We start from the raw sequence: 23,434 nt of genomic DNA, 5'->3' as shown, positions 1-23,434 counted from the left end.
AGCTCAAAAGGAGCAGACAGCCTGCACCTCAGTGTTTGCCAGTAATGGTACTCTGAGCCTCCCTGGGATAGCTCTCTGTTGTTTCCTGAGAAGTTACTCTTAGTAATCAACTTTTGTTGCCTCTCGCTCTCAGGTGTTTCCTCGTGACGCTGTGGAATATTCCCTGTGAAGTCCTAGTTCTGGCTTTCTGGAGTTTCTCCCTGGTGACCCACTGGCTGCCCGAGTCTCATCTTCGCCTCTTCTGATTGACCATAAACCAAGGGTGGGCACTCCTGGTCCTCGAGGGGCCAGGAGTGGTGTCCTGCAACCTTTAGATGCATCTCTACTTCAACACACCTGAGTCAAATAATGAGGTCATTAGCAGGACTCTGGAGAACCGGACTGCACTTGGGAGGTGATTCAGCTGTTGGATTCAGGTGTGTTGGACCAGGGAGGCATCTAAGAGTTGCAGGATACCAACCCTCGAGGACCAGGAGTGCCCACCCCTGCCATAAACCATTCCTGGATTTCTCAGCTGGCAGTCGGACCGTTCCTCTGTTTTCCTCCATGCCTGAACTTACCTGTCCGCCCTCCGCCGCAGCCTCCACATCATCACCCAGAACAAACTCAGCCGAGCCCACTCTCTGGAACCTGGATTACCTCAAAGACACCCACAAAGGAACCAAAACCACGAACCTGCAGTTTCCCCTCTTCTTGGTGGAAATAATCGTCAAGTAAGATCAGTCTAACTACTCTCGAAGTTCCCATTTCTGAAAACCACAAACTCACCATCTTCCTTTGCTGTTTCGTGTGCAGATGACTCTTTAAGCCTAACCCAAGGATCAGATCCACTCAACCAATCTTTTCATATTGTTTAAATAAACTTTATTTAGCTGATTCTTGTTCTCCTGATGTTCTGCATGTGGGTTAAGAAGCTAGAACCCAACATGACACTAAGCAGATAAAAATACACACACACACACACGCCCACGCACGCACACACACACACACACACGCACACACGCACGCACACACACACAATACTTTCAGCAAATGTAATGTTTAAAAAACTCAAAAAAGCTTCCTAGGGTCACATAAAAATTCACAGAAGGTACAATCTTCATCTTGAGTTCTTAATTTTCTCCAATTTTCTGACATAATTGACTTCACATCGTTCATTTCCGTGCGTCCATGCTTTCATCCACTCAAGTTGATTAAACATTCTTCAGACAACACTCTGGTTTATTTTTTGTTACCTGTGACATTTAATTTCAACTGTGCTTGACGTAATATTATTGTTCCCTGGAGGTGATCCAGGAAGGCCCATATATTCATAATTAAACATCTGACTGCTCTAATGGACAGCCAGGGAAGACAAGTTGACAACGTGGTGATGAATGCATGGCTTCTGTATTGTGTAGGTTCTAACTGTGGTACAATATTTTACAGGCTACAAGGAGCACATCAGGTCTGGTGGAGAAGGATTGAGGGCTGAAAATCTGGAAGATTTTAGTTGTGAAGTTATTTTTTTTTTATTATTGCATTGACATGTTTCTTCTTACTGGAAGTGATAACCAAAAATAGTCCAGACTTTAATCTCACAGATAATCTGGGGAGGGAGCTAAAGAGTAGACTGATGGCAAAGAAGCCTTCCTACCTCAAAAGCTTATATCTTATCAGATGTCATTACAAATACCAGTGCAGACATGCAGAAAGCTGCTCAGCAATCATAAGAATTTAATTGCTGTACAGCCAATGAAGATTTTGTTTTGCTATATTTTGCTGTGTTGACAGCTTGTTGACTGTCTACCCCACTGCCTCTCATTCCTTGTGGATTATTGAAAATGATAACAAGCTTCTTTGAGGCGGCAGCTATTCCAAACTAAATAATTTCCTCCTAATTAACCATCAATAATAAAAAGAAATGGTTTCATTATATATTTCAAAACATGACAAGATTTTTTTATGAACTGAGATATTTTTGTAAGCTATAACATGGCAAAAAAAAAAAAGCAAAACATAAAATCTAGGGAATTTCATCCTGAAACCAAAAGCTAACAGCAATTAAAGGGGAGATGAAGTGAAAATGGAATCCAACCTCAGATGAAGTCCTGAGGGACCAAATATCTATTCTTTGAAGCTGCTAATAACACAAGACCAGCCATGATTGGAAAAAAATCTCCGTGCTCCGAAAGATGGGAAGGCAATTACCAGGTTTCAACCCCGTCCCTGTCACCCGCACGGTGTGCTAACCTTTCATGTGCAAATGTCGCACTTTGAACGATCTTGACAGGAGATCCAAACAAAACAAAACTTTTTTTCTTTCAGATTAAGAAAAAAAAACCTAGGAATTCCCAAAAGACTGAAGAGATCTTGGTGAAATAATTTAAAAACAGAACAGGAAGAGTCGATCTTCATTTTATGTATAGCGTGCCTCTTCAAAACACAGATTGCTACTTATGTTTGCTTCATGTCAGAAAAATCTGCTCAAACATGAAATTATTATTTACAGTACCATTCCTTTTCAGGGGCTGCATGTACACTTTCAGACAAAATAAATGTTATCGGCCAAAACCAGAATTGGTAAGTTAGGCTTTTTAAAAGATCGGTAATTGGCGAATGGCCAGAAAACTGTAATCGGTGCACCCCTACATGTAACATTTCAGTTTTTTTCATAGAAAGGTTAATAATCTATCTTGGCTGTGCGGAGCCGAGTCCACAACGCACAAAGACTCCTTGGAACGAATTAGCGCAGTGCAAAGTGTTATGAGACACATGTAAACAGAGTGAAAAAGCATTGGGCCTAACACACATCCCTGAGGGATACCTGTGTTCACAGTGAGAGTTAAGGAGGTGTGCCACTCCATGTGCTGCGGTCAAGCTGACCTGAAGTCTGTAACTCGTTTATTGCTGGATGACCGCAGTTAATGCTGAGCTTAAATCTACAAATAACACCCAGACATTCATAACAGCTCTGTTCGGTGTGTGAGTGCAATGGGAAGCGGTCTGGAAATGTGGAAGTATTTACGACGCAATCGACAAATCAATGCCGCCTTAGTCCTTTTGTGTTCCTCTCCACAGACAGGGCGGATTTGTTCTGTTTTGGGCGATTGCTGTTTTTGTGTGACGCATGATTGGTCTGCATGAACACGACTGCCAACTGAGAAATTGGAGACAAGGTCACCAAAGTAAAATGCAAACGAGTGTAAAAAGATAAAGCACGACGACTGACGAAGCTTTCAAAGGACCAAGGGCTGTAGAGTTGGAATAGATGCTGCGGATGTGTGTGACGGATGAGTGAATGAAGCCTCTTTGATAAACTGACTCAATAGAGAGCAAACACAGGAGCAATAATCTGGAGCAAGAGGCTGCCGAACAATCCTGACTGCAGCCTCCTTTCTACCTCTCTCTATTTATATGAATACATTTCTGTTCTTCCCATGCAACAATCCCAGAAATGTCATTTAGTGTCTCTCTCGCTGTTGCCTCTCTTGAAGGTCATATGTACTTCATTGTCTTTTACATATCCCTGTGTAGCTCAACATGCTTGTAAAAGGGATTTATGGTAAGAAAAAAAGAGATGTAACGAGCGATTTGTTGTGATTTCTTCTATTTGCCATCTGCCTTTTCTTCACATGAACACTCTTCAGAGCACAAATGCTCTCAAAAGTGCAATCTATACTTCCATGACAACTGAGAAGCACCTCATTCCTGAGAAAACAGTTTGATCGAACCAGGAGCTCTCAAACGGCAGCTTAATAAACAGGAGAAAAATCCATTTTACCGTTCTTGACAGGTGAACTGACAATCGAAACAAAAAGTGACTCATTTTAAGGCCTGATCCAAATAAGGAAAGTTGTCTGAAATTGAGTGAAAATTAGCTTCTTGACTGACATATCTTAAATGCTGTTAAAATTACAGAGAAGAGATGAGGACATTGTGTGGGTGGGCATTTACGGCTGCAAACTGCAACTCATGACAGAAATGTATCTGAACTGAAAGGTAAGAGCTCGTGTCAGGAGCGTCAGTAAAACTCACTTAAGATACCTGCTACTTTGTAGTTGGCTGAGGCTACATCAGTCTACATCACCTGCTTTCGGATGAAGTCAAACTTGAATTAAGTTACTTCCTTTATTGTGCAAAGGGTGAACATTTTGATACAATTATTTCTGAGACCTCTCTGTTTAACAAAGACAGCTGTTTTCTAAGAACAAAACTGATCAACTGATCATGCTGCTAGATTTTACGTGTCCTTTATGAAAATTTTAAACTCAGCCTGTGGTTGTTTCTCATTAGTTGTAGGCACAGTGGTAAGCATGCCCATCAAATGCCACATTAAATTATTTCTCTACGTAGTTATTTATTTGTTTGGCAAAAAGTTCCTCTGGTGGACGGGAACAAGATGAAGGCTGTTGCCCACTTGTGGTGCTTTTGTTCTCCCCACAGCTGTAAGTTTGAGATAATGAAATGCAGGCTGGAAAAAGAGAGAAAAAAAATCTGTCCTGCATTCAAATTACACCCGATCATGTTCACTTTCAAGTTGTGTTAGTGGTGTTGGATAAAATATTAAAATTTGCAAATGCATCATTACCCTTGACAGCTTAAGCTCCAGCTGTCAGTCATTTTGAAGATATGCTTTCCTGTCAGTGGCCATTTTGGAGAAATAATACTTTGACAATTCTAGGTGTTTTTTTTCATCTGTGTCCATATTTTTGGTTTTTGACTTGTTTATTTAATTATGCTAGATGTTGCCATGTCAGTCAATTCCTTCATATTTAGGTCCCTTGATTGTTCCTGCTTTGTGTTCTCTATAATTTTTTGAACGCATTGTTGGTGTTGTGTGTTTTTCCCTCTGGTCATTGTTGACTTCTTTCTCAGCTTCGTTCATGTTGACCTGTTTGCTCCCTGCTTTTCCTTCACACCTGCAACCAGTTCCAATCAGCCACCTGTTTCTTATCCAGTAGTCAAAACTCCCAGTATTTAAGCTCCTCTCCTTTTGTTACTCTAACTCTGTTCTGTTGATGTTAATTGACCTTCATATACACTCTTCCTCCAATCTGACTAAGCTTGGGATATTTTGGGGGAATTATTGGATGAAGGATCTGTCGTTAGATGTGCAAAGCTAGTAGAGACGTAGCTTAAATACTTAGGAGTGTTATACCAATGAAAGACGGTACACACAAACAGTGACTCACGGGGGATTAAATACAAATAGACACTACATTTCCTGTTTTTAATCTAAAAGTATCTTTGAATTCTGTTTTCTCCCCTTTGTTTTAAAAATGATGCACTGCTTTGTGTCACTAAATAAAAGTTTGTAATCTGACTAAATGAAAAAGAACCAGGAGCTCTTTGTGTTGTGATAAAATCCCAACAGTTGATACAAGATGGCATAGTCCTTCTTTTAAAAGTAGAGAGAGAGAACGAAAATTGAACTTCATTGCTTCATTACGCAGTCTCTCTGAATCCCGCTCTTTTTCTCTCTCTCTGATCAAATCGAAGGAGAAAAGCTATGAGCACAAAGTTAAAAGAGAAGCGGCGGAGGTGCAGCTCAGCACCAAGGACAGCGAACGATGCCGTCATTTTCAAACCTTTTTTGGTCAAGCAGTGGGAAAATCCTAAGAATGTGTCGCAGATAAAAGAGGCTTTTTCTTGGACTTACGACGAATTTTTTTAAAATTATTTATTTTATTTTATTTTACCTCTGTTCAAAGTAAGACGAACCCTGACTTTGTACATTTTTACTCGATGTGCGTTAAATGTCTCTAAATTCCTTAAATATTGTATTTCGCCATTATCAAAAAAAAAAAAAAAAAGGGAGTAGCTTTAGCAAGGGTTTATAATTTATCCTGTGAAACTCCTATTGCAGAATCCATATATATAAACGTAAATCCAAGCAGATGCGCTGTGCGTAAAAGCGTTGACACCGCTCGGTGCCATTCAGCTTTGGTGCGCGGCGCACTGTTCGGCTCGTCTTGTTAAAATAATATATATATGTTTATCGTTAATGAGGCTGACGTGAAGCTTTTCCAACTACACCAACCTCTCATGTGAGATCTAACTGTCTCTTGTTTGAGCTTAGTTATATTTGAGTGAAAACCTTTTTTTAATCGACTTTACATACGAAAAGCAGAAAGTAGCACTTCATTGTCGCAGCTGATTTACTTCTTTTTTTTTTGCTCTAAAATAAGATCAGTACAGTCTATTTTCGGAATCAGGGGAATCACGACTGCATGTGGATTGTACACAATGGACCCTCCGGACAGGTACTGGTATCCACTCCCTCCAGAGCCCAACTCCTCTGCAGCCGCTGGCTCACCCTTTTTCTTTCCCTCCCCTCGTCTCCTGAACGTCTCCTCCAACATGTCCACGCAGAGTGTCCCCTTCCAGGGCAGCAGCACCCCGGTGACCGCTATTATCTACTTCACTGTCTTTTTGGTGGGTCTGACCGGCAACACACTGGCCATTTACGTAGTGTTGCGCTACGCCAAGATGAAGACCGTCACCAACATCTACATCCTGAACCTGGCTGTGGCCGATGAGCTCTACATCATCGGACTGCCCTTCCTCACCACTCAGAACGTTCTCTCGTACTGGCCCTTTGGATCGTTCCTCTGTCGTGTGGTGATGACTGCGGACTCCATGAACCAGTTCACGTCCATCTTCTGCCTCACGGTCATGTCTATGGATCGTTATCTGGCTGTGGTCCATCCGATCCGTAGCACCAAATGGAGACACCCTCGCGTGGCCAAGGTGGTGAGCGCAGCGGTCTGGGCTGTGTCCTTTATCGTGGTCCTTCCAGTGGTCATCTTCTCTGACGTGCAGGTAAATCTTTAGGCCATATGTTCACTTTATTTGTAGTAAGTTATCATTATCATTAAATGTCAACCAAACACATTCAGTTGGAAGACAACATTTATTGAACCCCAAAAGTCCAACAAATAAAAAAATGTTATAGATTGAAGATACCGAGGCCGAAACATTGTCAGTGACCCCTCACACCCCCACCGTAGACTGTTCTCCCTGCTGCCCTCTGGAAAGAGGTTCCGCAGCATCCGGTGCAGGTCCACCAGATTCAGAAACAGCTTTTTCCCACTTACCATCAGACTGCTGAACTCTTAACTGGACTGCACTCGAAATAACTGGTCTCCACTTCATGTACATAGCTAAATAACTTCTATTTTACTGTCATTCCTTCACTTTATATTTAATATTTAATATTTATATTTTATTGTGTATTTTATTTATTCTGAGTAACCTCATTGAAACCTCAAAACATTGTCCTGAGCCGCAACGAAATTTTGTTATGTATAGGCTACACCCCTGTGCATACAAAATGACAATAAAGTCTGTCTAAGTCTAAGTCTAAGTTTATAGTGTCAGTAACTACTGAAAGGTTCGACGTAAAACATCATTTAGTAAATAAAGTAAAGTATCATAAAGTATCTCGTTAAATAATTCCTGAGTTAATTGATATGGTTATTGTATTTACAAAAACATTTCATCATCTATCTAAAGGGGGCGCTAGGGCGCATCAGGAGTTGTTTTTTTCTGCCAACCTTGCAGATCAAAGTTAGTGGGTGGGGCCAATGTTGAAGTCGAGATGATTAGTCTGTGGTAGACTCGCTCTGCAGGTTGCTGAAGTGGACCCGAACACAGCCAGGATTAAGACGTAATCAAAGTGTCAAAAAAAATTGTAGAACGCTTGAATAACTAGATATATGCCAGTTTTTTAGCCTGAAAATCTACAACTAAGAGTGATAAGATAGCAGTCTCCATTTGTATTGGGTTTTAGAACAAGATCAATTTTGAGCTATTTTCATATGAGTTGTTTTTGAGTTAGTTTTTGTGCTATATCTGATATTATTTTTATATAGAGCTGTGTTTAAATGTGTTTATAACTTTCCTTATAGAAAAAAAGACACACTTGGGTGATAAGATGTTAGCAAAACATGAGACCTCCTGTGTTCTGCACACATTTCTCCATGGTAATAAAGTGTGAAACCTATGGAAGTTCACATGTCTGTCTTGTCCAAGGACACAATGAAAAAGTGACACAGATAGAGCAGGGATTTGAACCAGCAACCCCTGCTCAGTTACAGATCAAACCTTTAATCTTTATCTGGGTTGCATCTCAGCCATATGTGGAATGTGTTTTACTTTGTACTTTAATGTGTGTTTCACATGTTTTCCACTTGTATTTCACTGGTGTTTCACATGTGTGTTTTTCCTTTTCCTAACATATGAAACACATGGAGCACATGGTTGATGCTCCACGTGTGAAGACAATGTTGGTTGTTTAAAGTGTTTTACGCAGCGAATAAGGTTTTATTGGAATGAAAAACCTTCTAAATGGCGTCTTTGCACTAAATAGTGATGCGTCACTTCAATAGATGTGTGATGACACAGCAATGCTTGCATTGACTTAAAACCTGTGGGAATTAGAAAACTGGTTTCATTGGGGAAACCTAAGCACAAGGTTTCAAGAAAGTAATTTTTTTCTTACACTGGTTTTTGCCGTTCACGTGTCAATATGTTCACAAAATATCTGCTGACGACTCAGCAAGCTCATTTTCCAAATGTTCCGCCTGCATGGTTATGGATGATTAATGAAGGTAGCAGGTTTTTCTCAGTGTTTGATCGTATAAAGGGAGAAACATTTTAACATGTTGATATTTTCACTTGTGCACCATCAGACTTAACATCTACTTGTGTGGGTAGATGGCAAACATACAAGGGCACATTTGACAGATTGTGCCCTTGGAATTATATTTTAACAGCTAATTTGCAGCAATGTTACGAAAATACTGGCTAATTATGAGGAGAAAAAAAGAGACTTGCACAACTACGTATTTGCTGTAAAATAAAGCAGAGTTTTCTGCTCATACAGTTGTTGAGAGGAACATGTTAATGTGTGCTTGTGCACAGCAAAGCAACGGTGCCATTCAAAAATGGGGCAGATACCATACTTTATTGTATCTTTCTAACTAATGCGTAAACTTTATGGTTTGAAATGTAACATCCGAACTGGTGGTAAGATACTAATCGCTAATAAAATCTAACAACAAAAGCTGCAAAGGCAGAATAATCAAATAACTGTACCTGAAACAAACAACAACAAAAAAAACTAAGACAAGGCACAAATAATAAGAAAACTCACAATGGCTTACAAGACAGAACCAATGTTATAAGACAGTGAAAGTCGGTCCTGGAGGGTCGGCATCCTACATGTTTAAGTTCCCTCCCTGGTTGAAGTAAAAACCTTTTCAGCATGTCAATGTTCTTCTTAGGCCTTCTAATGAGCCATCATTTGATCCAGGTGCGTTAAACCAGGGAGAGAACTAAAACGTGCAGGAGGCCGGCCCTCCAGGACCCACCTTGGGGACCCCTGTTATGAGATAAAACAGGACGATAATGGAGAGGAGGAACAGGTGTGCTGATTACCACATCCTGTTCAGGTGTGACAAAGACAGGAACGACTGGCAAAGAAGCTGTTTTAACACAATGAAATGGGAACATCTGGGATGATGTACAAAACAGAAGTGACAAAGAAAGAGCAAAATATTAGTTCTAAATTTAATCTCGAAATGCTAAAAAAAAGAAGAAAAAAAGTGACGACGTATACTTCTTGTTAAAACAATTAAAACCTTCTGTAATAATAAACTGATTCTTCAATCTTCTACTTACTCATACCAATCTGTTTTAAAAAGATCTTCTTTTCTTCTAATGTCACTCAGGACATGTTCAACTCCTGCAACATGAACTGGCCGGAGCCAAAGGATGTGTGGTCGACGGCCTTCATTATTTACACTGCCACAGTGGGTTTCTTTGGGCCGCTGCTCATCATTTGCCTCTGTTACCTGCTCATTGTTATTAAGGTGCGTTTACATCACCTATCTGTCGTGTGTCCCTTCTGGCATTAAATATGTATTAAATATTATGCAGGTGAAGTCGTCTGGGGCCAGGGTGGGCTTCATTAACCGCCGCCGTTCAGAGCGAAAGGTGACGCGCATGGTGGTGGTCATCGTGGTGGTGTTCGTGCTCTGCTGGCTGCCGTTCTACATCATCAACATGGTCAACCTGGTGGTCATCATCCCCGAGTCCAGTGTCACTGCCGGGATCTACTTCTTCGCCGTCGTCCTGTCCTACGCCAACTCCTGTGCAAACCCGCTGCTCTACGGCTTTTTGTCGGATAACTTCAAGCAAAGCTTCAGAAAGGTCGGCTGAAAATCCTACAGCCTTCAAACGAAACCACAGAATTGATGAAGTTCTCGAAGTTGCCACGACATGTTGTGCAATAGTCATACTTTTTTTTTCTGCTTGTTTATGTTGTTTCCATTACTAGCCTTGTTTCCTGCTTTACTTTGTTGGTCTTTGTGCTCTTTCTTTGTTTGAAGTCTTGGTTTTCCCATCACACCTCAGGCTCAGTATTGCCACTCCTGCCTTTCTTTATTCCTTACCATCTTCAGATGATTCACGCGTTTCTTCTTTTGGCAGGTTCCACTTTCAGTTGGTTTGAATAATAGTAATTAAAAAAAGAACACAGCACATTTTGTAACATTAATGATTCCTGACCTATTTATAAAATATCTATGACAGTTTTGAGGTTGTGTGGTGAATGTGGATTGGGACGGGGCCTCTTCATCAACCTGCCATTGGTTACATTTTGCAGATACAACATTTTCTGTTTTTCTGTTATAACGTAGGGATTCAGGTAAGAAAACAAATATTGTAAAAGTGCAATATTTCTCAAACTGTCATTTTATTGTGATTCATTACACGTAGAGAGTGTATCTCAAGATTTTGTTTTCATTTAGGTACACTTTTAATAATTATGGATTTCAGCACATCTGTCAATGCCCACCGTCCAAACCCAGCCAGTCTCTAGACTGTAGAGGTTTCCATTTGACTGGTGAATTTTGGTGAGTGCCCCAGAAAGCAAGAACCCTGACACCATGCCACGGAAATGAGAAAAAATATATATATTTGCCCAGTACAGATTCACGGTTCCAATTCCTGGAGTTCTCTCATGTGGCTGTATAACCTTTCTAAATAACCTTTAAAGCTGCTCTTTTGACCCAACAGGTGCTCTGTGTGAAGGGTATGAGGTGTGCCGCCAATGGTGTCGATGACGGTGACCCCAGCGCTCCACGCACAGAGAAAACTACGGCGCAGGACTGCATCCTGCTCTCCCCTCGTAACGAGATCTACCACGACGCACAGAGCAGCCAGGTAACACCGTTATGTAGGTCGTGTTGTGCGGGAGGTAATTTGAAAATGATGTTTGGTGCATATAAAGGAGAAGCAGGAAAATAAATGGGTCCTTTATGTGCAGATTGTGAACGTCGTCTGGTATCATGCAGGAAAATTACGATATTAGCCTTTAAGGACGAAGAACTGACAGAAAACACTTCGGCTCAGGCAGCTTCATCAAGTCCAATAAGAAGAGCTGTAAATCTGCCATAATGGCTCTGAGACTCCCTTTATGCTACACCAGCTCGTTCAGTGTTATGAAAACATAAGTCTCAAATTCAGACATTTAGTTGCTGATGTTTAGATTAGTGTGAAAGTGTTTTAGCTTCTCAAACTTTCCCACTTTTTCACACTTGGCACAACTACAAACTGTATTGTATTCAATTAGGATTTTATTAGGTAGACCAAAACAAAACCCTGCATAACTATGAAGCTGAAGGAAACTGACTCGTGGTTTTCTGCAACATTTACTAAAAGTGTGCCAGGTAAAAGAAAAATCATCACGAAGACTAAGAGACACGGCAGACAAGTCAGAGAGAAAGTAATGGAGAAGGTAATGTTAGTTTGGATTATAAAACAATATCTAAACTGAGGGAGTGCAACACAATCAAAATTGGCAAGTCGGATGCGCTCTCAAAGTAGTATGACTGAACATGAGCTAATCTGCAAAGAATGAGCTGAGATGTCAGTCTCTATCCGCCCAGCTGACAGAGACAAACCTTTTCAGATATAAGAGAAGCTAACATTGTTTTTGCAGAGCATTGATACAGGGGGACACCATTTAGTCCGATTAACAAAATCTTCAAAACCACATCTCTATTTTTCATCGAACTTACATTTTGTTGTTCTAACACGTAAAATCCCACAAAGCTAAAAGTTAAGCTCGTGATTTCAATGTGAGAAGAGATGAAAAAGTGTCAAGACTTTTTCAAGGCACCGTCTCCTCAGTAATTTTACCAAATGAAACTACAACTTCCACTTCCTCCTTTATTTTCTCTCAGTACATCAGCAATAATTTTTATACATTTCTCTAACATTTTCTCGCTCAAGATCTCACCCCACCCCACTGACTGTTTTGGCCCCCACTCTGCTGCCGACCTGAACCGCTCCACCCCTAAATACCAGCTTTCCTCCACGTTCCCGGGAACAGCCGCTGCTACGGCCGGAAACTCCTTGATTATTTCCGAGGCACCCGGACCTCCCACTACCACGGCCCTGACCACCGCCTCCTCCTCTGCCTCCGTAGCTCCAGAGGAACAGCAGTGAGTGGACTCTGGGTCCCACAGTGGGTCTACAGAAGAAAAACAAAGAGAGGCTGGATTTGCTGTTTAAGATATCAAACTGAAAAAAAAAGTTTCTTTTTCCTTCAAACTGCAAGCTCACTTTAAACTAATAGCTACACTTCTGCTTCTCATTGTGTGACAAACTGTTGAAGATTTTTGTTTACCAAGCCCAACTCTTCATTAAGCCTCCCTCTGACATAAGTGCCTTTTCATCAGCTCCCAGTAATCATCTCAGCTCCTAAAGGAAGGCAGAAACATTCACACAATCTTTTTTTGTGTGGGTCCTTTGTGTCAAGGACTCTTTTAGCCTGTAACCATGTCTACGCTTACTACGCCTTTTACATTCAGAAAATAGAATCCATACAACTTATTTCATATAACTAACACCAATGTTTTAATTTGTACCTGATGGTTTTTATTGTTATTATTTAATGCTCACACTAATTTCTTATCATTTACTATACAGTTATGATCAAATTAATATCCTTTCAACAAGCGCATTAGTACCTTATTCGGTTTGGGCTTTTAAGTTATAAACTGAATCTTTCTTTTTCTATGAAGAAGTGATTATACAACATGCAACTTCATTAGTTCCACAAATTACAACTTATTGTGATTTATGTTTTTCCCTTCATCTGCATATTCAACAGTGACGTCCGGTGAGGTTCATGACTGGTAAGGCACTGACTTAATCAAAATCATAAGACCCCCTGCATGTTGTACATGCGGAAATTTCGCGCATGCGGACAACATTGAAGGGCAAAACGACGGTACTTTCACACGCCATCCAAAGCCGTGCTGCCATGGTGGAATAATTCCGTTACCGTAATGAAACTTGGAAATATAGATATTATTTTAGTGCTATGCTGCACGGCAACGGGAAAACCCGTTGAAGAGCAACTCAAACCACCATTTTCTCTCTGTGTATCGGCCAAGCTATACGTAGACTCGTTGCGTGTAGCTTCACTGATTTATTGTACTGCTACTGTCTTACTCTGCAGACGCGGAGTCACAATGTCTAGGATCATGAGCGCCCCCTGCCATGAGGCAAGAGAACTGCCTGCCTCACCTCGAATCTGTTCACACAAAACATGTTACACACAGTTAGTAACAACAAGCACTGTACATTATATACATAAGATAAATGATGGAAAGTCAGTTTGTATATTAAAAGTTTCTTAACCATTTTATTGGCGACGTAAAAACAGGAGGATCATTCTCTCATAGAATGGCAGCCAGTGCAGTTGCAAGAGGTTGCGCAATCATTCAATCACTCTTTTTCAGCTGATTGGTTTCCTGCCACAAAGCTGGACCTTTATGGAAAGTCCACATGTGTCAGCATCATTGTCATTTTAGAACATCCTACTTTGTCAAAGTTTCAACTATTTAACCCAAACTCTCACCTTCTGCAGAGAGGAAACTGGTAAGGATATATTAATCGTTAAGATTTATGCCTGCCATTGAGTGGAAACTGCTGCAACCCCAGTGTCTTTGTCCACAGTTGTAGTGAGTTTATGCCATCCAAGAAGTGCCTGCTTCAAAATTAGCACCTTCAAATTCAAATGAAAAAGAAGAACTTTTGGAAAAGTCTAGGCGAGGCTTTTGAACCTAAGAACACAAAGTAAGTAAAAGAATAGAAAGTGATCCCAAACCCAGATCAAAACAGGCAAACATTCACCTCATTCCCAAATCATCTTATCTATCCTGACAAAAGATGGACCATCTGAATGCTAGTTTCTTTCCAGGAGAATTAACCAACTAAAATGATCTCTCTCTCTTCTGATTAAAACATGGAATTAGACCAGAACATTGTTGATGGCAGGCTGGCCATTGCTGTCCTGCCCTAAGTAAAATTCTCACTTATAGAACAGCTTTCTACCATTCACTTGGATTCCCTCTGGTAGACTTTTCTACCGGGCCAATCAGTGAACAGACGAAGTTGTGAACAATGACGTTGTTTTTCTGTGCTATTTTAGAATCGTAGTCTGCCTGTAGTTTTAGGAATGACAGCGGAGGAAGTGAGCGAAATCGTCCAGTCAGTATTGATCATACTTCCAAGTATTGAATGAATATTATTAACCGCCCTGTTCGGATTGGCACTTCTCTTTTCACAATGCAGGATGGTTGCTTAAATCACTGGCAATTGCTGGTAAGCTTCATAACGTCAAACTTCTGCGTTACATACGTCACGGGCAAACGTTAGCAACTGGGTAAAATTTAAAACATCAACACAATCCACGCCTCCAGGAAGTTTCTCAATAACCAAGAGTCCAGATCCTCTGTAAAGACCATAGGATAAAGAGTTGGTTTTTACCAGGTTGTGTTGGTGGTAACTAAAATTTGCTTTCCTGCAAAACACTAAGCAAATTGTTGGATGACTACTGAAAGACCACACAGTAACTTATGCCTGACTGGGGAATATAAGCTACATGATTTTTCAGAGTAGCTAAAGCCAATTGGAAAAATCCAATAGAAATAAAGGTTCACATTTCTTTTAATGTTTCGCCTACTTCAAGTTGTCTTCTGACACGACTCCGTGTCCTGCAGGACTTTTTCCACTGGCTGCTGACAACACCTTTGCAGATGGGTCAGTAATCTGTTCACACTCTCTATATAAACTCCAAAATTCAATGGCGTAAGAGTGTAACCTCTGCTGAGACGCCATCATTTTGTGTAAAAATGTGTTTTTTTTACAATGCTGGTTGAGTTAAAGACTGAGCTGAGGTCTCAGGGTAGTCAAAATTCACAACAAATTCAAACTTGTGTACCAATTTTTTTTTTCTTTGAAAAGCACTAATTGCATGTTGTCTAATCTTTGCTTTCCTGTAAAAGAATAGCTCAAATTATTCACAAAAAAACCCTAATTAATATAATGCTGTCACCCACGATGACATGGTGATTTTGATGGATTAGCATCTGTATATCTTGTGAAGTCTAATACTGTATATTATGTGTGTATTTTTAAACCAGGCTAGTTGCTGTTTCCTACAGTGAATGTAACCGGTTGGCAGCTCAAAAAAACTCAGCCAGCATCGAACACAAAACCTCTGACCTCTTTTTGCTTTTACTCTGTTTTGTGTGTGTGGGTGTGTGTGGGTGTGCGTGTGTGTGCGTGCTCAACTTTATTTGTGTCTGTTACATTGGATTTGTTTTATGAAAAGATGTTTTTTAAAACATCGGTGAGCACATTGCTTCCTGGGTTATTGTGGGCTTTAGCTTAGACTCATTCCGTGCTGAACACTAGATGAAGTATTTAGATCTTGGACTTTACCAGCATATTTCCACTTGACCTTTTAGAAATTATTATTGTGGAGATGTAGCTGGGACACTATGAAAAGTACAATTAGTGGTATAATCGCAGTTCAAATGAGTTGCAAACTCATTAGTTTTGCATTTGAAGCCCAAGGATTTTCAAACTAAATTTCTGTGAATAAAAATTCAAAATACTTTTTTTTTCTAGTGCTAACTTGTGCTGGCTGTATTGTTGTTTGTGTGTTTTGTCTCTTCTTGTAGTCATATTCAACAATCATCCATCGTGTAAATATACTAAGTTAATTTAGGACATTATATAAAGAAGGCAGAGACTTTTACTGAAAAAGCACTTTAGTGCATATGTGAGAGTAGAACATTTCATCATGGATTGTTGTGCCTTTTATGTTTTGGAAAAAGTAATTTTTTCATCAGTCTAAAGAAGCTGATTGGTCGAACACGATCAAGTGAAGCCAACAATTCAGAGAAAATGAACCAAGGTTGTTCATCATAAAGGCTTTTAAGCACAAATTTCTTGAATACCTGATAGTCATTGTTGTAAAGATGTACCAGTGCTTTGGATGTCCTTGAAATAAAATGTCTTTAAAAATCTGGTCATGTCTTCTTCTTCTTGCGCAAACGCGTCCTAACAACTCCAAGCGATCAGATTGAATCTGTGAAAGGAAAATAAGCATTGAATGGATTTTAGGAGGTTCACAATGTGAGCAAAAGGCTTTACGTCGACCAGATTGGTTCTGCTTTCGGGCTCGGGTCAAGGTCCAGTGTTATCTCAGGTGTTCCCTCTGAACCAGAATAAAAACTGATTACTACATTCTCTCTACGTTTTAGGGGTTTCTGTTTGTATCTGCAGTATTGATAGTGCCTTCTAAAAGTATTATAGTAGTATGAGGGGGCAGTGTTATGTATTTTACAGGCACATTGTGCACTTTTTAGCTGTTGATAGCTGATATCACTTCAGCAGAGGGTGACAGCGTGTATCAGATGGTTAAAACTTGCATAAAATTTGTTCTACTGGCAAACAATTCCTTGCACATGCAAAACTAGTTTCTGAATCAATAAAAAAGGCTAACATTAATTTCCTGGAGAGGCCCTAACTCTAACGCTATTTGAAATGTAAAAACTGTGATTTAAACCTGGGACGGTGGTGGGAAAGCAGTCAATTTGAATTGGCTCTATGAATTATACCAAACAAAAAAGCCAGTTTCATTCCAGGGTTTGTTTTTGGCTGCAGACGGGATGTGGATCAGCATGAAACCAAATACCGGTGGGTGTGTGTGCAACTTTTCGAGCCAGCTGAGAAAATTCTTACTCGTGTACCCAATTATTGTTTTTAAGACACATTTAAGGTCCCAGGAGGAATTGTAGTGAGCCTCTGACTAGACCTGTTATCAGGGGCGCTGCCAGGAATCTTGGGCCCCATGACAAAAAAATTTATTGGGCCCCCCCACGCAGCTGCTCTTACAATTTTTTGAGTCTATCAGACCCATCAAACGCGTCACAATTTTAAAGGCTTGCAACTGCCTTGCTCAAGTCTTTGATCCAGTAGGCTACTGATAACCAGCACAATATTGCTCATGAATTTTACATCCAACAGTCCACCAGTGACCTGCGGTGAGGTGCAAATCTGGTGAGGCACTGACTTAATCATAATCATATTTACAAATATAGATCCCCTGCATGTTATTGTTTACATAAGGAAATTTTGCGCATGAGGACAATGCTGAAGGGAAAAAAGACAATTATTTAACATGTCATGCTTAGCCGCGCTGCCGCCGTAGTATAATTTCGTTAACTTAATAAAACTTGAAAATTTAGGTAGTATTAATTTCGTGCTGTGCTCCACAGCAAAGGGAAAACCCATTAAAGTACAACTCAAAATCACGCCTTTCTCGCTCTCTGTATTGGCCAGGCTACACACAGAGTCGCTGCCATAGCAACTGACAACAACGCCACAAAACAAAACACTCAAGATATTTCCCACACAAAGAGCAGAACTTTCAGTCTGTTGCGGTAGTATGGTTTTAGGCTTAATGTTTATTGTGCGATTATTAATAAGTGATTGCTGTGGTACGAGGAGAAAACTATAAATATATCGCTGCACTTGACTATATCTATAGCTAGCTCACGGGTAATGTGTCTTACTCTACAGTTGTGGAGTCATAATGTCTGGGATCATGAGCGCCCCCTGCCATGAGGCAGGAGAACTGCCTCCCTCACCTCAAATCTGTACTCTGCCGTTTCTGATCGCTCCTCAGCACACGAAACACGTTACACACAGTTAGTGACAAAAAAAAAACCCTGTAGATTATATACATAAACCAGATTATGGAAAATCAGTTCATATATTAAATGTTTTTTTAACCATTTTAGTGGCTACGTACAGACAGGAGGATCATGATCCTCCTCCCTAACGAGGTTGATCAATCCCAGGTGAGGCTCAGCTTCCCTGCTGCCTCACCAGCATTTGAATGTGAAAATGAGAAAATTCAGCGATTTTGAAGAGAAAAAAAAAATCAAAATTGGTTAAGCTAAATAAAAAAATAATACTTTACAGTACAAACCACTGGGTGAAAATGGCAACATACATTATTTTATCATTATATTTTTCCATTATAACTGCCTCACTTAGCTCCCCTGACCACAAGTCACTGCAGTCCACATACAGTAGGCAAGTAGGTTGCTTAATTTTTTTCTATACTTTTTAGCTTACTGAAATGTCTCTTCCCAAGAGCAACAGTCAAAACCAACATGCAAAATATACATGAGGCAATCCAGACTTCTCAAAAAATACTATGTAGTTGCATTTTATTCAAGCTGCAGATGTTTATTCGCTGTCATTGCTGTCCTCTGCTAACTATGCTGAATGGTTGATAATCTCACAGTCTACCCACCTCTTGGAGAAAAACTGTTACAAATTGACACTTTTACCTTTTTCTCTCTCTGTCTCGCTACTTTTTGGAAACCTAACATTATTATTTTTCTAGCAGCAAAGTAAATGCAACAGTTCTTGTCTTCTACTATCTGCTGCTGAACACCGTCACCGTCAAGCTCCAAACAGGAACGAACCATTTCATGCTGAACGAACCAGTTCAGTGCAAATATGAGCTTTTTGGTCTAGGAGGGGTGACATTCAATTTTTACTGCTAAAAGCCATTTTAGAATACACAATATAATTGATTTAGTAATTTACAGGGCCCCATTTTTTAAAATTTCTATGAAAAAAATAAAAATAAATAGTGGAGGGCCCCTTGTTGGTCAGGGGCCCTTGGAATTGTCATAACTTTCCCCCCTATATGGCGCCCCTGCCTGTTATTACAGTTTTGTTCAAAGTGAATAAACAGGTCACATGTTGTTGTAGAAAGGATATTTGAAGAAGATTTTATATTCCGGTTCATAATGTGATATAATTAGCTAGCCCCCAACACACACACACACACACACACACACACGCCCACGCACACACACACACATGTATGCAAGTACAAACTGATGAATCTACAGATCATTCACTGCATAAATCTCAATATTCAGCCCAACACCTCTAGAGATAAGCGTGACAGAAAAGAACACAAGGCAGTCAAATCAAATAATGTAGAAATTATCTCTCTTTCACATCTAATTTGTTTTATGCTCAGAGGGTCACGCAAACGCACGCGTACACACGCACACACACACACACTTGGCTCACTTCAGACAGTCTACACAAAAGCCAGACATGGGCTGATGTAATCACAGAAGGAAAGCTGCAGGTCAGACAGCAAGCCAGAGACCATGTGCCACAACACAGGACTGAAAGAGCAACGGTTGACCAGACAGACAGCAAGGGCTGCCGGACAGTTTGGAGTAATGCTACACCTGTAGCCAGGTCTTTTCTGAACCATCTTTCATGCGATTCATGACTTTAAAAATCCTCCTCATTCATCTTCAAAATCCATAAAGAGTCTTAATGCATTCACTGTCATCGCTGAATTGGTTTGGCCAAAATATTTAGCTACATTCATCTCTGACTGCATAACAATTTCAGGTACTCCATTTGCTCCTTTGCCACCTACAGACTTGTTCTAGGACAAACCTGTGTGTAAAGAACCAAAATACAACCCGACAAGCAGGGCTCTCCCTGAACAAATCAGCAGCTCGTCACGGGGGCAACGCAGAGTCTCACTGGACAAACAACCGGGCAAATACTCTCATACCTGAGGGCAGTTTAGAGGCTAATAAACATACCATGCATGTTTTTCATTGGTGGGAACGAGTTGGAGTAACCAGCGTGAACTCGTACATACAGGCAGAGAATAAGTTAAATGCAAGCAGATGGCAGATCCCAACTAAAAACTTCATTTGAAAACATCAATTTCACCCTGCAGCCCTAACAGGGATGCATCTTCTTTATAAGCTTTCAGGTTAGCGCTGCACCCATGAGCAGTTTTGTGCACGAATGTTTTTAAATGGTTCATCAGTAGCAGAGATGTAAACGGAGACTGTAAGTCCTCAATGCGACAGGCGGGATCTTTCCCTGAATCTCTCCTGAAGTGGTTCCAGTTTGATTGTTTTTTCCAAACTCAGTCATTGAACATATTATTGTGATTATCAGTAGGTTAATTGCTGATTCTGTTAGCAAATACTCCTAATCTCCACTCGCAACACTTGCAACTCAAAAAGGTTTAATTGGTTCTTTTTGATGGTTTCTTCTTTTCTCATCTATATGAGAATATCGGATGTTTATCATGGATTATGGAGGTCAAGCTAACAATCAACTGGAACTGCAAGCTGAAAAATTTTTATAAAAAAAACAACAAAACAAAACAACAGAAAACATGTCGGTGGAATAAACTCAGAGGCCGAACGGAGATGCCAAAGGTAAGTAATTTTCAGACATTATCAGCTACTGAAAAGAAAAGAGGTTTTCCACTGCTCTCCCTGAACGGCTTCAGTCAGCATTCTTTTTAAAGCAATGGTGCACACACAATACTAAGAAAGTAGGCATTTAAATACTTGTCTAAAGGTGCTGTAGTCAGCCATCAAGAAGCCCGGAGACGTTAGTAAAAGAGCTCCATTAGCGCTGTGAAAACTGATCACTGGTGATGAAGAAGATGAAATCCCCTGAACACAGAAAATGCTGGGTTGAATCATAGCAACACATCTGCTTAATGAAGCAACTTTGTCTCACTTACAAAAAGACAAAAAAAAAAGACTTATATTGCACTTATCCTTTGATAGAAAGTTAACTGAAAACTAAAACAGACATAAAAATAAACAAGGTCAAATTGACCACTTCAACATGGTCATGGCGTCTTGAGTTGTGACTGCAACTGACTTTAGTTCAGATTTTTCAATTATCCTACTTGTTCAATTATTCAACTCTGCATCTCTACATTAATGGATGTTGTTCACTGGAAAATTACTTCCAATTACAGCCAGTCATTCTGTTACACACAGTCCTCTACGCATGTAGCAGAGAGAGAGAGAGAGCTAGAGTGCAGCAGCAGGCGATCTACCAGATCTGCGTACATCTCTGTGACCAGAGCCCTTTATTCTTTTCCTCCACTGTTTCCCAGGTTACCTCTGTTCACACTTCCTCCTTTCTCACTCAATAGGGAGCCTGATTTCAAGAGGAGGATGAGGAGGAGGACCCTCATGTCTGCTAACAAACCAGCCCCTCTACCCACCCGTTTTATATACACACACACACACACACACACACACACACACACACGCACACGCGCACACACACACACACACACACACACACACACACACACACACCTTCACGCTCAAAGACACAAAAATCCACAAGGTTTTGGTGAATCTTTGCAGACGTAGGTAGAGGAATCTGTCCGTGTCCACAGCTGTCCCCTGGAGTGAAGTGATCATGCAGCCCCAGGGCTGACCTTAGCAGCTTGTCAGAGGACATTACTGTCCTGTGGGCATCAAGAGAAAACATGCAAAGGAGAAAAACACAGGACAGGTATTGTTATAACATATAGGACAAAACTGCTGCGTTGTCCTTCTGCTACATCTAAGCTTATTAGAAACTGGAAGTGCGTTCGATAATTTCGTTTCAGATGGAATTACATGTAAATGTACATGTTTGCCCCGCTGGAGATAGGCTTGTTAGATAATGGATGGATATATGTTTCTAATCTATTTTTTTCATTCAAATATAAAGCTCAGTTGCAAAGCTTGTTACCAATACTGTTCATTCCGCTGCCTTTGCGTGAACTTGATCCTCTGCTTCACGCACCAGATGATACATTTAACGCCCTAAATGAGTTTAAGCTTCTCCGTCTTCTCTGGATGTACAGTGGTGTTCAGCCGCTAATCTAAAACAGTGAGAAATATCTCTTAGTTATTTGAGTTACCTGGGAAGTCTGAAAAGTCCTGGTTAATTTTTTTAAATAATTTTTTTTGGGTTGCTTTCGTTTGTTCAGACTTGGATTCTTTCCTTGTTCCACCAGGCATCATGTTAGCCTTAGCGACCTTTGCTGAAAGAGAAACAAATATTGAACGGAGGTCAGAACGGAGCCGGCTGCTGCAGCAGAGGTATGTGAAGCAACTTTTAATTAGAAAGCCATGCATCCATCCATCCATCCATCCATCCATCCATTTTCTAACAGCCTTGTCCCTAATGGGGTCAGGAGGGTTGCTGGTGTTTATCTCCAGCTACGTTCCGGGTGAGAGGCGGGGTTCACCCTGGACAGGTCGCCAGTCTGTCTCAGGGCAACACACTGCGACAGACTGTCGCAGTGTGTTGCGACCATTCACACACACACTCACACCTAGGGAGAATTTAGGTGTGAGATCACCTAAATTCTCACACGTAAAACAAGAAGCGGTTACTTGTTTTACAGTCATCTGAAGTCATCTCGGTGGTTTCCAGGCAGCCAACAATTGCCTCTAATAAGCTAATAAGCTAATAAGCAGTCCCACAGTTTTTAGACTGTGGGAGGAAGCCGGAGAACCCGGAGAGAACCCACCATGCACAGGGAGAACATGCAAACTCCATGCAGAAAGACCCCGGGCTGGGAATCGAACCCAGAACCTTCTTGCTCTACCAACTGCGCCACTGTGCAGCCCAAATTAGAAAGCTTAAGGGTGAAATAATTAATCAGAAAATTGTTTTGACCTGGAAAGGCATCAGAAATTATTTTAATTAGAGGAAATAATTTGTAAAATGTCCCCAACTGCTGCTTGCTAATGTCTTCTTACATTAGCAACATTGAAACATGAAAAAAAGTTTCTGATAAGAGTCTCGGCGGCATCAAGGATTTTTTCAGTTTTAGATCAAATGATTTTACTGATAAAATAATGTACATTTACACTCCATGTTTTTATTTGCCTATATTTATCGTTTCAACATTTCTTCCCCTCCTTCCTCCTTTTGGTAATTATGGATTTTTATGCAATGCTTTGGTCTTGTCTTCTGTGGATTTATTCCTTGATTTTTTTCTGTGAAGTTTTTCTGGAGTTGGAAACCCCTGGACCTGACTAAATGGTTCACAAAGTGTTTTGGGTTTTTTTTTTTCCTTTTTTTTGGTGAATGCTGTTTGTTTCTCTTTACACTAGTAACTGCTTTGCAGAGCGTTGGCAGCTGCTGAGGACGATAAAAAAACCCCCAAAAAAGACATTATTGAAAGTCAACGCAAATACAA

At 40.5% G+C, this 23,434-nt stretch overlaps 1 protein-coding gene and 1 long non-coding RNA gene across 2 annotated transcripts in view; both read left to right on the top strand.

Annotated features, from left to right (window-relative positions):
• Nucleotides 1-1,081, top strand: part of LOC122829667 — a 39,656-nt gene extending 38,575 nt beyond the window's left edge. Inside the window, exons 4-5 of the long non-coding RNA XR_006370406.1 lie at nt 134-262; nt 365-1,081. This is a non-coding gene — a long non-coding RNA (uncharacterized LOC122829667). The remainder of the gene's footprint in view (nt 1-133; nt 263-364) is intronic.
• Nucleotides 1,082-5,409: 4,328 nt separating this feature from the next.
• On the top strand, nt 5,410-13,708 carry LOC122829620 (somatostatin-like receptor F_48D10.1). Its single transcript, XM_044114342.1, has 5 exons — nt 5,410-6,804; nt 9,717-9,857; nt 9,925-10,197; nt 11,065-11,211; nt 12,283-13,708. The coding sequence occupies exons 1-5, from the start codon at nt 6,229-6,231 to the stop codon at nt 12,496-12,498; spliced, it is 1,353 nt and encodes a 450-aa protein (XP_043970277.1). The 5' UTR covers nt 5,410-6,228; the 3' UTR covers nt 12,499-13,708.
• The last annotated feature ends 9,726 nt before the right edge of the window (nt 13,709-23,434 follow it).

The sequence above is a fragment of the Gambusia affinis genome, linkage group LG04, assembly GCF_019740435.1.
Source record: "Gambusia affinis linkage group LG04, SWU_Gaff_1.0, whole genome shotgun sequence".
Lineage (NCBI taxonomy): Eukaryota > Metazoa > Chordata > Actinopteri > Cyprinodontiformes > Poeciliidae > Gambusia > Gambusia affinis.
Note: the sequence above shows the minus strand (reverse complement) of the source record. Positions and strands in the feature narration are given on the sequence as shown.

What these genes read in the sequence shown, in the direction of transcription:
- LOC122829620 (XM_044114342.1), top strand. Translation starts at nt 6,229, where the DNA reads ATGGACCCTCCGGACAGGTACTGGTATCCACTCCCTCCAGAGCCCAAC. An exon ending in TCAAGCAAAGCTTCAGAAAG is followed by an intron (nt 10,198 to 11,064) that starts GTCGGCTGAAAA and finishes TTGACCCAACAG; the next exon opens with GTGCTCTGTGTGAAGGGTAT. An exon ending in ACGACGCACAGAGCAGCCAG is followed by an intron (nt 11,212 to 12,282) that starts GTAACACCGTTA and finishes TTCTCGCTCAAG; the next exon opens with ATCTCACCCCACCCCACTGA.